The following is a 13,783-nucleotide window of genomic DNA, read 5'->3' as shown; positions in this document are numbered from 1 at the left end:
CCTGCATGTCTCATAGTTGCTTAATACGCTTACTTGATTAAAATAATCATGATGTTAGAAGGTAACTGAGACTTTAAATGGAACTGCTAGTATGTGCAATTCTGAACCAAATAAATGATAATTCTGAACGGAATAAATGATCTTCTATTATGATACTTTACTTAATGTAATATGACACACCAAAAAGTGAAAACAATCTCTTTATTTGGAAAGTTGTGTTTGTTTTTCCTTAATTTAGGAGCAATTACACAGGGTAATATCCATAAATTGTATTCCTATTGACTTTCCACTTGAGCTAGGTCAGTACATGTAATGAAAGCCATTCCTGAGCTAGAATCCATATTTGGCACCTGTGTCTAGTCTTCTTTCACCTCAGATTACCTTCCACTGATTAGCAAAGATTATATCCAGTAAAAACAAGTATAGCACAAACCGAAATATAATTACTAAGATAATTTGGGGCAATATATAAACTAGAACATTTCTGTAGCCCAGAAGCCAATTTCCTTAGTTTAGTTCTGTGTTCTTGAAACTATAATAAAAAAATTTCTCTAAGACTTACTGGTGGAAGATACGTCATTAAAAAAACAACTGACTTCAAGACATATGTCACATGAAAGTTTCACAGTGGAAAATATACTAAAAATGAAGAGTACCCTTTTGGGTGGTGTGAATATAGATTAGTACGTATTCAGGCTGCTTGAATGAATTGAGCAGCAGGTGTGTGATTGGAACAACAAGTGAAAGGCTGAAAATTTAAGTCCTTTGCCATGTAAATAGAAAGAGTAAAAGGATATTTATTTCCCAAATATTGGTCACCTGTTTTTGTTATGTCTTTCAAGATAAATCCAGGAAAGGAATTGCATTTTCTTTTCAGAAACATCCTTAAAGATGGGGGAATTGTTCAGTTAGTAAAAGTTGTTTTTTGTGGTAACAAGTGAGTGAGCGCTCCATCACACTTTGCTTATAAACGTAAGTATCACATGCGTGATGCAGAGGTTTTCAGACGATCTGGTTTGCTCAGGCTTCATAATGAACTCATGGCCAGGTCATTTTTGGGGCTGACTCTTTTTGACATTGTTTCCTCCCCCCCACCAAAAGATAAAATTCATCCCTCCTCATTTGCATTTCTGTTGACCAATTCTGATAACAAATGTCTGGTTATAACTTGCATAATCCAGCTGAAATTGTTACCTGAAAAGGCTGGGAAGTGCTGACGTAAATATAGGAAAGCAGGAATCACTTCTACTCAAGAGCAAATATAATGTTCTGGAAGAGATTGACAGAATAGTCTTCAGAGGGGTGATTATCTCAGCCCAGGGCTTTGTTGAACTGGGCAAAAGGCCATGCAAAGCTCCTTGAAAAGCTACTCCTATTGCTTTTTGGTAATAAAGTCCCTTTCAATTTTTTATAAGAACCTGATAAAATATTTTTATGACTCATAAAGTGTTAGGGATTTTATTATTGTGAGTACTGCTTTCTGGATGATTCTTATAAGTGTTCTTGGATCCATTACTTTTTTTCCTGTATGACTTCTTCCTATTTTTCTCAACTGTTCTCATAGATTTTCAACAATTGTATCACCTTTGTTAACTATTTTGTAAGCAGTATCTCCTATCATTATATAAATACCAAACTACTCAGTATACATATTTTTCCTGTTGAGGAGAAAGGACACATGCTGCAGGCTCTAAGTATTAAACCTTGTGCAGTACACTCATTTAAGCTTAATTCCTCCACCAGGGAGGTGTTATGTTTCTCTTCTTTTGATGTAGAGTCATGTTAAATCAGAAGGAAGAATGACTTGTTTAAGATGTCATAGCTTTAACTGGCAAAGCCAGAGTTCAAACCCAGGTGAGATTCCAAAATCAATCTGTCTTCAGTGCCAAAATATTGAAATCTGTAAACATTATACCTTGTTAGACTGATCACAATCTCGGTTGGGCACGTTGAACTTCATTTCCATCATGGTGCTCAGGATTACATATTTTTTCTTTTAAGATTTTAAAAAGAGAAAATACTCCCTCTGAGTTCTACCCATTGAGAGTGAGTATTGCTTCTCTGAACTACACAAGAGTGTGTAAGTAGCACCTGAATGCCAGGTGCCCCCCTCAGCCCCCTCCTGCACTCTGTCACAGCATGGCTATTGTTCCCTCTCCCAAAGTCATCTATTTGCCTATAGCTTTGTTGTTCTTTGCCTGCTTGGGAAGGATCACAACTCTAGTTTCTACATCACAAGGGATTCCGGTTTTTACAGCTCCTAAAAGAATGAGACTGAGTTTGAAGGCAGCATTGTCCTCTGTCCTCACCAGCCTCTACACTCCTTGTTTTCTGCCTTTTGGAACACTGAAGCCTTATATATGTGTTAAAAATAATTTGCACTTACAGTTCAGACTAGAGGATTGAAACTTTAATGAAGTATGATTACAAATAATCACACTGAAATGAAGGAGACACAGAGGATGCAGTATTTACTCCCCTAATTTCTTAAGAAACATCTGCCACAGAATATTTGACTTCTTTTTCTAAAATGCTGCTTCTGGAAACCCATTGTAGACTCGCTCAATCAGTATCTCTAGAGGTGAGTCTGAGAAGGCCTCTTAAATTTCTTGGGAGATTTTTACTCATGCTTTCAGTGTTATTCAAAGTTAAGCTAGAATTTCTAAAATGTTAAGACTCCATTAGGTAATCACAAAATAGACTTTTTTTTATAAATCTTTTGACATTGTCCTCCTTTCCACACTTAATTACTCAAAACAATCAACCAACAAACAAAAATCATCAGTCTCAAAAATCATACAAGTTATAATGAAGAGATAAAATTCATTTGATAATAATTAAATTATAATTTAAAAATAATTTTTAGAGATATTTGTGTCAAACACTGGTAAATTTATTACTATCTCCTTTTTTAGATAAGGTAACTTGCCCACAGTCACGCAGATCACCTTCATACAAGGTGAAGCCAGGATCACAAAACAGGGAGAAAGACTTTAGAGCACATGTTTAGATTTTATGCTCCAACATGCCTAATATTTGAAAAATAAAATAACACCCTGCATCTTCTTTTTATTTTTTATAGAACAGAACTGAAATTCACCCGGAAGGCAGCCTATGTGAGATACGTCAATAGCTCAGCCTTCTTCTTCTCAGGGTTCTTTGTGGTGTTTTTATCTGTGCTTCCCTATGCACTGATCAAAGGAATCATCCTTCGAAAAATATTCACAACCATCTCATTCTGCATTGTCCTGCGTATGGCAGTCACTCGACAATTCCCCTGGGCTGTACAAACATGGTATGACTCTCTTGGAGCAATAAACAAAATACAGGTAACGTGCCATAACTGTGAATGATGTACTATGATTTTGAAACAGTTTGGAATTTTCTAGCAAGTAAACCCTCTAGAGATGAATTCTTGGTCTTGAACCTACTAACGGATATAATTTCCTACATGGTAATGAGCTCTTGTAATGAAAGCCTAGAGAAATAAAATAATGACCTATGAGATTCTCATAAGTCAAAGAAACTTAATTATTTCTATAATCTGGAAAATTTCATCCAAGTAGTCAGTGACCGATCTAATGAACTTTGTAAATGTGTAAATAGATTGAAAACCAAATTTTTTTCTTCAGAAGTTAGAAAACTTTCCAGTCAGTGCTAGGAATGCTCACTTTTGATGTTTCCCAGCATTTCCTTGGATGGTATGATGGATGAGTATGGCATTTCATGCCACATTAAGTATTTTAAAATCCTAGCAAAGTCTTTAGGTGATGAGATTCAATTTATGCAGAGCTAATTGAATGAATAAGTATAACAAATAAGCAGATAAAATGTTTATTACACTTTAAAATATGTACTTAACACAGAAAATAAATCACTGTGCCAGAAAGACAAATGAGGGGTAAAGGTTGAGCCACTTCTATGTAGTTTTGTCATTATTTATCTAGGCCAGAGATTGCAAATGGTGTCCATCCCCTAATTTTGACTTTTAGATCTATTCTGTTTGGGTTCTACATTAAAAAAAAATTGAAGTAGGTGCCAGAAATTAGAAATTGGGAGATACCAAGCACAAACACAAATGCACACAAAACCATACCTCAGCCTCTTTTGAAAAATTGGAATATTTTGTTATCTGATCCTCCTTCCTCATAAGCTCTGGCACCTGTCTCCTCACAGAGTACCTGCCTTATTCAGGTCATCACAATCTCTGTCACCCCCTTCATTACTTAGATCACCTGAGTTTGACTCTTGAGACTGAGTTTGAGATCTGGGATTTAGACAGTGGTAACTGGACGAAGAACCATATTGACTCCAGGAATAATATTATTTCCTCTGTTAACCCCATCACAACTCTGTGTGTCTGTGTGAGAGAGAGAGAGAGAGGGAGTGGGGGGGAGAGAGAGAGAGAGAGAGGGGAGAGAGAGAGAGAGAGAGATAGAGAGAGAGAGAAATAGACTCAGAGAATGTGTCACAGAGTCACTGAACAGGAATTCAGAAACACATGGGAAAACAAAATTGGAATTGAAACCAAAAGAAGGAAAGAGAGGGGGTTGCAAACAAGAAAGGGAAGCCAGACAAGGACCAGGTTTTTTGCAGGACTTAATATGGTGAAGACTTCAGGATGTGTTAACTTAATTCTTTCTTATGTTCCCTCCTTCCCTAGGAAAAGTATCATTGAGTTTCTAATAAAGCCCTTCTCATAGAACATGGCTGGAGGCCTTAAAAGCAGTTATATAAAGTGTTTACCTTTTAACTCACAGAAGTGATGCTAAGATGTCTCTCATTAGGACGATACTAGAAAGATGACATGTTTTTTCCTTTGTCCTGATATTGAACTGAGGCTCAAGGTTGCTTTATAACTTCATCTCTAAGGTTAACATGTAATAATGTAAGGCAGAATCAGCTGTATGTTAAAATCTAATGTATGAAAAGTTTTACAAAATAGCATGTTCAGAGTGTGTTTCAAATAAGACCAATCCTCATGCTTGGTAAATTAACTTTAGTATGCTGCTATAAAGTTATTTTATTAAGAAATAATATCTACTTTAATTGTTACAATCCATGTACAAGATGCACTGTTGAATGTAAAATAGATGTAATAATACATTAGTGCTATTTTGGTTCTGCAATATGTCTTTGCTCTCTTAAATAAATAGGATTTCTTACAAAAGCAAGAGTATAAGGTATTGGAATATAACCTAACAACTACAGAAGTAGTGATGGAGAATGTAACAGCCTTTTGGGAAGAGGTAAGAATTTTTAAAAATTGTTTTCTCTAGATACTTGGGTCTTTTTTCTTTGTGACTCTAGATTTCATCGTGATGTAAAACAGGGTTAGAACTGATAGAACTGGAAAGGATTTTCCACTTATTTTTATAAAATAAGAAACAGAGGCCCAGGAACATTAAAAGTAGTGTAAAAGTCTCTTTATTTCTTTTTAAGTCATAATAGATCAGGCAGTAATATAAAGATTATAATATTCAAGGCTAGGTTTGAATCCTGTCTCTCCCATTTATTCTCCATAACGAAAGGAGTTACTTTAAACTTGAGGAACTCCTTCTTCTTCATTTGTAAAATAGAGAATATTAATATCTACCTTGAAAATTTGTGGTGAAGACTGAGATGACTTATGTAAAGTGTTCAATAGAGTTCTATACATGTCTTGGTTCCTCAATGATCATTGCTTTCTCTGATCCCAAGTTCTAGTCAAATGTGTCCACATACACCAGTCAAAAAAAAGATGTAGGGGAAATATATCAATCTCTTTTACTATTTTTACTTATTCTATTGACTACTAAAATTATCTTACATTTCTCCATCATAAAACAAACTGTTAAAAAAGAAAAAAACTACTGTAATTTTTAGGCTGTAAAGAAGCAATATTTCCCAGGTGTGGCCATGCATGCCTGTAATCCCAGCACTGGGGAGGCAGAGGCAGAAGGATTCATGAGTTTGAGGCTAGTCTGAGCTGCACAGTGAGAACACATCTCAAAAAAGCAAAAAGTAAAAAAAATAAAGACACAGTATTTGATTTTTTGAAAATCAAAAAATCAGTATTTGAAAACGCCTACTGAGTTTCTATTTCTTTATCACTTAAAGTCTGTCCAGTAAAGGTAGGATTTACAAAACTAATGTCCTGTTTCTAAATCTTTCACAATCTTACATTGGATTTATTTATATCAGTAACTAGATGACCAGAGCATCCTTTTACTTCATTTTTATAAAGATACCAGTAAGAGAACAAATTTTATATGCCTAGCAATTGTTTTGTGAAAAGTGGGAGGGTCAGATTTATTTTAGTACTTTCCTTTAAGAATTTCAAATTCCTACATGCCCTTTTAAACATGTAGGAAAATATGAAGCCTGACATTTTCACTGCTACTTTCAGATTTTTTTCCCTACTCTGGTGCAAAACCCTTCCATTCCTTGTTCACTCCATCTAATGAAGCAGGCAGCATGTTTGAGCTAGATAGTAGGATAAGTACCTCATAGGCTTTTTCTCATTTAATCTTCACAACATTCATATGACCTAAATAATATAAATATTTCCATTTTACTGCTAAGAAAATGGAGGCTTTAAAAAATGAAGGGACTTGGCTCATCTCACACAAATGACGTGCACTCTCACAGCCTAGAGCCATTTCATAGAGCCATTGTCTCCCATCTGGCTTATCTTCCCCTCCAGTGTGTGACCATCACCTGTCAAACTCTCTGATGCTTCTTAAAGTCATAGTAGTAGTGCTTGTTAAGCCTCTGTTGTCTTGTCTGAGACTTCAACATGCACATGGATGAGCCTCCCATACTGTTCTTAGAACTTGTATTTTCCAGTGACTTCTTCAGAAATCTCTCTCAGTCATATACTGAGCTTTTGGCATCAGACTTGCCCCACTTAGGAACTGTCACATTTTGAAGTCAGTCCAGAATTTGCCAGCCCTCCAACTATCTCAGTTTCTAATCCCTATCTTTACTGCCTTTCAGTTTTATTAAGAGTTCTAGTTTCTCTAATTCTCCCTTTTGGATCCCTCTTGGTTTATTCTTTGCTTGTTCCAAGTCCAGTCCACTTTTTTCCAGCTACACATTCAATTCACTTTTCCTGGAAAACATTTGCTCTATCAGCTTCAGAGAAAGAAGTGTTATCTGGGGAAATTAAATATATAAAACTGTAGTTTTATATATTTTATATATATATATATATATAATATATTTTGTATATTTATTGTTTCAATATCAATTGGGCCTGTAATCCTTCTGGAAAAATCCTTCCATTTGTCTTTAGTTAACTTCTTTTACCACTTCCCTATAAATTATTCCAGATCTTTAATACTTTCCTGAAACACCCAACCTCTGTCAGGATCTGCCCACCTGCAGTTGATGACCTTGCCTTCTAAAATACATAGAGAAAATAGAGACCTCATTGCATGAGAGGGTTTCCAACTTCTCCCGTGACCCTTGGAATTACTTTTTCCTTTTCACATTTAAATATTTCCAAGCTAAAAATTTCCCCTCTGGTTCTTGCCCAGGCAACCTCATTTCCCAACCTTACCAACTCTTCTTGGCTGACAAATTTATTCTCCCTGCCTCCCTGTGGGCTTTCTTCCATTGCAACCGGGAACTCACTGTCATCAGTCTATTACAACTGTCCTTTTCTTCTGAAATTTATCACTTAATTTAGCTTTAGTAAGCCACTCTTTCCAGATTATTTTAACCTCAGATCATGACTTCTAAGTCTGCCCTGCCTGTCATTTCTATGGTTAGGGGTCCCCCTGAGTGTCTTCTAGCATTTCATGTTCTCTGTGGGTGACTTCACTCAGCCTCAACCAACATCCATGTGCTGATGACTCTCAAATGCAAATCTCTGGTCCCAGTTTCTTTCCTGAATTTTCCCATCTCCCCATGCACTCCATATTCGTCACTCCCCAAGCATCATTATCCCACTTGCTCCCATGTAGTCTCCATCTCCTGTGATGGCATCACCTGAGAGACAAGTACCTGATGAGTTACATGGCTCCTCCCTCATGACAAACCTACAAATCAGTAATGATTATAAGTCACGTATTAGGAAAGGGAGGCTTAGAGAGATTACATTAGCAGATCAAGGTTGCTCCACTAGGTAAGGCAGAGCTAATATGTCAGCCTACATGTCTCTGTCTCCCAAACCCTTTCCAACTTCCATACTGACACTTACTGAAAAAAAGAAAAAGTGCTGCTTTACTGTGTACAGAATGATTCCCCATACATTATTTTGTGTAGTGCCCTTGATAACTCAGGAAACTGAAGCTCAGTCTTAGGACTTGTCATATTTACTCATCTAGTTAAGAAGATGAAAGAAAGGCTGGGACAAAGACAGAGCGGATCATAACCCCTCCCTCCCAATTTAGGAGGCCCAAAACATAGAAGTGTTCAGTTGTACTAGAAATCAAATAAATACAACTAGCATCCATGATGAAATTCCATTTTCACATATAAAACTACTCACACACAAAGACTTTAAAACCCAAGGGCAAAACTAGCATTCTCATAGATTGCTAGAGGAAAACTTGGAACTATATTTTGAAAGATTTGGAGTTTTATATACTTATTCTCTGGAACTTCCACTTGTGGGAATTTATTTGAAACAACAAGAGCAAAAAAAGATTTATAGCAAATTGTACATCATAGAATTGTTGATAACTATTTATAGTTTAAAATCTGTGATATTCTCCTGAAATTAAAAATTATATGCTTAATGGCATATATGAAAATATTTGTGTTATATTACATCAGAAAACAGGTTATAAACTTTAAAGTTAATTTTATGGATCAAAAATAATGTATATAATTTAATGTACATGAATATATATATATATTATATATGTAAAAGAGTAGTGGGTATCAACTGAAATATTAAGTTGGTTTATTTCTCAGTGGTACAACTGAGGTGATTTCTATTTTCTCCTTTCCAATTTCCTGAAATAAGTGTTCTCTAAATTAGAAATAAGAGTTATTAGTAACAGCAATCTTCCATCCAAGTCCTTATTAGATAAAATCCTACTTCTAAGCATTACCATTCAAGCCCATTAACAGCTAGCTCTCACCATTCCACTCCTAAGACATATTTTGTTCTTTTAACACTAAGTAATTATGCATGGAGATCTGTCTTCCTGGATCACAGAGAAGCATTTTTTGGTTTTGTGAAAATCTACTTCTATCCTTTGGAGCTAGAATATATGTCATAGTCCATAGCTCTCTCAAATATACTCCATTAGACCTGCTATGATTTTTAATTGTAGGACCATTCACATTGTAATACTAATGTCTATTCATGTATCATTCTCCTTTGTGAGATTTTTGAAGTGGTCTGTAATGCAGAGTTGGTGTTCAATAAATAATTATTATGTTAATAAATGATTATGGGCTGGGTACAGTGGCTCACAAATGAATGTGGGCTGGGTGCAGTAATTCCAGCTACTTAGGAGATGGTGAGCAAGAGGATCATGGTCTGAATCCAGTCCAGGCAAAAAATAAGACAGACTCCATTTCAACTAAGAAGCTGAGAGTGGTAGGGCACATCTATAACTCCAGCTACACATGAGATGTAGGTAGGAGGATCACAGCTGGTCTTTGGCAAAAACACATGGGATACACTGACTGTAAAAAATAATTAAAATAAGAAAGGGCTGGGTGGGCTAAGTGGTAGAGCACCTACCTAAAAAGTGTGAGGTCTTAAGTTCAAACCAAGCACTGTGCTCTCCCCCCAAAGAAAAGAACTTGGCAAAAATAGATGCTTTTGCCTTGTTTTTGAGGACTTCTTAAAAGTTCTGCTTTTATTTGTCTGGTGACTGAAGGGAATATTAGACACTCAATCATAAGAGCTCAAACAGTAGCCTTCAAGCTTAATTGCTTATCTATACTCTATAAGAATTTTGGAAAACTACATACTTCAAATGCAGTTTTAGTTGACATAAAATTTTCAACATAAGTTTAAGTGGTGGCAAAGGCTGGTATTTCCTGTTTATTGTCCATTGTCAAAACTTTGGAGCTACAATTTGCAGTTTGAGGAAAATAAATAAATTTGCGAAGGCAGTTCTCATTGTCAAGCCAGTTAGCTAAATTACTTGCTTTCAGAAAAAGCAAGACTTTATATACAGATAAATAATAATCTGTATTTGATAATTATTAAAATCTATTAGTTGAAATGCTTTATTCTGAAATTTGACTCCAAATAGGTAAGACACATCACATAGATTTCCTTAAGTCTGAAATCTAGGTGAAATAAGATGCTGCCTCTTTCAGTATGTCTGGCTTTGTTTTTGTGGGAGCCTCTTTCAAGAGGAAATCATTCCTTTACGGTCCCCATGTTCAATTCTCAAAGGTTTCCATACTCTGGAGGGTGCTACATAGTGAGGTTAGCACTCATGTTCATAGTAGGTGAGAAGGCCATAACTTTTCTTTAAGGTGACAGAAGGACAATGATGAAATGGAATGACTCAGGAGTAATGACAGCAGAAAAATTCTCTGTCAGGTTAATTTTGGAAAGAGTACCTTCGAATGTGGAGGATCTGGAGACAGATTCCCTTAAATCTAGGCACCCCACTTCCTCCTGACATGTCTTTAGGGCTGTTTACTTTAGATTGAAAACCATTACCCCATAGCTTCCATGGTTGCAATAGAGGGGCAAGGTATTTTCAAAAGGGAATTCTTCCTTCCCAGATACCCTGAAGCAAATGAATTCATTTGAATCTTCGGACAACCTCATCAGTTATAGTCAACAATATTACTTAAAGAAATGCTTCGAACTTCTCAGGGGAACAACCTACCAATGTGATAGAGTAGAAGTCAGATTTGGGTTGTAATTCCACTGTTGCCTACTGGCTATGACTTCTTTCTGAGTCACTCTATAGCTTTAAAAGCGTAAGAGTAAGTCTGTAAAATATACCTCATACATTATGCTGGAATTAAATAATAATGTCTATGTACCCAGCTTATAGGAGAAAGTCTTTAATGAAATTTAAATTGTACTTGATAATAGGCAAAGTTCTGAGAAAAAGCACCTATGTTTCTCTCAAATACTATATCTACAATTTTCACATGTTTTGGATCATGTCCTTTGGTAACCATACACTTTTTAATTATATTCTGTAAAGTCATATGTATATTTTATAATAGTTCATGTGCCATGTGCTCTTCAAACTAATCATGCAAAAGATAAGTATCTATTGAAAATACCCCAAAACCCTATCTTTTATTATTTTTTGACAGGGATTTGGGGAATTATTTGAGAAAGCAAAACTAAACAATGACAGAAAGATTTCCAATGGTGATAGCAACCTGTTCTTCAGTAACTTCTCCCTTCTTGGCACTCCTGTCCTGAAAGACATCAACTTCAAGATAGAGAAAGGACAGTTGTTGGCAGTTGCTGGATCCACTGGAGCAGGCAAGGTAGTTCCTTTCCTTCTTTATCATTGAGAACTTAATTTGACATGCAATTCTCCTTCTTTTTTTTTGGGTTTGTCTTCCCCAATGTTTTGGGGAAATTGGATATGCTTGGCTATAGTGTCCCTTCTAATATAAATTGTTCCACTGATAATTTCCTCTAGTTTTAAATTTTTCTTATATTATTTCCAGTGATTTTTTTTCTACAACTCTATATTTTACATAGAATTCAGCACAGTTTATTGCACAAGCTGGGCTTTCAATAACATTACTGAGCAAATTAACCATCCATTTTTACCAGTCTTTAGCACAGAGACTTTTTTCAGAGATGCTACACAGTGATCATCCTCTCCACTCAGCTGAACATTTTATACTTATATAGTCTCAGTGTATATGGAATACATCTGGCCAAATCTAGTAGGTTAGAAGGGAAAACAGATCAAGAACCAAACTTGATTGTCAGAAGACGAGGCATAATAGTGATCTTGAAAGATATAAGCAGTGTATCACTATCGTACATTAATGATACACTGTTGTTCTCTTTTAACAATCAAGGAAATATATTTAAAAGATATGAAGAAATCAAATTAGAGATAAGAAAGTGCAATGGCGTGGGCTATTAAGGACAGCAGCATTTATTTTGGAGGTCTATAAAAATAGGTGCTTGTCCTCATTTCACTACCATGTTAGTTGTGGTATGTTTTAGAAATACAAGAAAAAGTTAAGTGATCTATTGAAACTTTTCAAAGTTCTTTCTAGAATTCTAACCAAGACACAAGAAAAGATGGTAAGAAGGAAGGAAAGAAGTAAGTAAGGAAGGAAGGAAATAGAGAAAAAGCCATGTTGCTATAAGGTAAAATAATAGAATATAAATGAAGAAATAAAAACTTCTAAAAGGCAGTTATTTATTAATATCTAAGCTGTGGAGAGCTATATTTTGAAGAAGTTAGTCTGACACTTGGAAACAAAATGCCACAGAAAGTATCCAGTCAGTGTATGTGGTGCTTCCAATGCCATTAATACAATTTGCTTATTTCTCTCTCCAATTGTTTTCCAACATCAGACCTTTCTAAATAAAGTAGCTATATTGTGCATTCTCTTACAAAAAAAACCCTTCTTTCCCAGAGTGTTTTCCCCTCTATTTCTTATATATTAGCAATTTTTACTATGAAAAGAAAATTATACCAAAGGAGGAGCTGATACTCTTCATTTCTTTCTTTCTTTCTTTATTGGTAGTACTGGGTCTTGAACTCAGGGTCTTATACTTACTAGGCACACGCTCTTACCACTTGAGCCACTTTGCCAACCTGGAAAAGCTGATACAAAAGAAGGTACAGATGCTGTAAAGCAGGATGTTTGCTTTTGAGATGGTAATATTTGTGCTTCATAGAATTTTTTAAATTAATTGTGCACTTAAGATCACTTCTGTCAGACATGGTTGTGCATGCCTATAATCCTAGCAACTTGAGAGACTGAGTCAGGAGGATTGCAAATTTAAGGCCAGCCTGGGTATCTTAGAGATGCCCTGTCTCAAAATAAAATTTTAAAGAGGACTGGGGTGTAGCTCAGTGTAGAGTGCTTACTTAGCCTGTGCGAGGCCTTGGGTTTGATCCCCAGTACTGCAAACAAACAAAACAAACAACAAACAAAATTCTGAAAGATGTGTAAAAAAATTTCTTTGGAATTATAAATCACAGATTTACTAGCAATTACATTTCAGGCAGTTCTATTAAAACTGATGTTTAGATAATTACTGGCTTGAGCTACCATTGCATATTATGAGAAGTAGCTATGAAGACAGTTAGGCGAAGGCCATGGTCCCTTAGGAATAATTACATACTTGTGAGAAATAGTTCACTAACTCAGCCGAGGAGGCTACTTCTTGTAGTATTGGAATGGAGTACTTTATTATCTTCTGGACAAAAGATCTAGCTAAAATATAAGGTTGTGTAACATAAAGTAGTAACATTTTAAGATAATTTCATCCCACATCATTTGGTAACTTGTACCAGTCTTAAAAATAACCTAAGAATTCTTCTACTTGTTTGACATATCCTAATATGTTTTTATAGATTTTGAATAAGTATCATCAGCAGACCACAGCAACATGTTTTTATGTTGAAGTTCTCTACTCTTTGAATATGGAAAGTTCTCCAAAATACATACTTAAGTGAGAAAAGCAAGAAACAAAACTATGTGTGCAGCATGCTACTTTTTATATACACAGAGATGTGAGGAACAATAAAATATTGATATGTATGCATGAAAACATCCTAAAAATAATCAGCAAGGTTAGCTTCACAACATTGATCTCAGTGACCAATATTGTGAGGAAAACCCCACAAGTGTCTAATAATACAGGATTATTTAG

The 13,783-nt window shown here is 35.5% G+C and overlaps 1 protein-coding gene across 1 annotated transcript in view; it reads left to right on the top strand.

Moving 5' to 3' along the window:
* The window catches only part of Cftr (CF transmembrane conductance regulator), a 164,279-nt gene that overhangs the window by 46,458 nt on the left and 104,038 nt on the right, over window positions 1-13,783 (top strand). The window contains exons 8-10 of the mRNA XM_074064486.1: window positions 3,083-3,329; window positions 5,157-5,249; window positions 11,239-11,418. Of these exons, the coding sequence (XP_073920587.1) occupies window positions 3,083-3,329; window positions 5,157-5,249; window positions 11,239-11,418 (520 nt within the window). The remainder of the gene's footprint in view (window positions 1-3,082; window positions 3,330-5,156; window positions 5,250-11,238; window positions 11,419-13,783) is intronic.

Source organism: Castor canadensis, chromosome 2 (genome assembly GCF_047511655.1).
Source record: "Castor canadensis chromosome 2, mCasCan1.hap1v2, whole genome shotgun sequence".
Lineage (NCBI taxonomy): Eukaryota > Metazoa > Chordata > Mammalia > Rodentia > Castoridae > Castor > Castor canadensis.
Note: the sequence above shows the minus strand (reverse complement) of the source record. Positions and strands in the feature narration are given on the sequence as shown.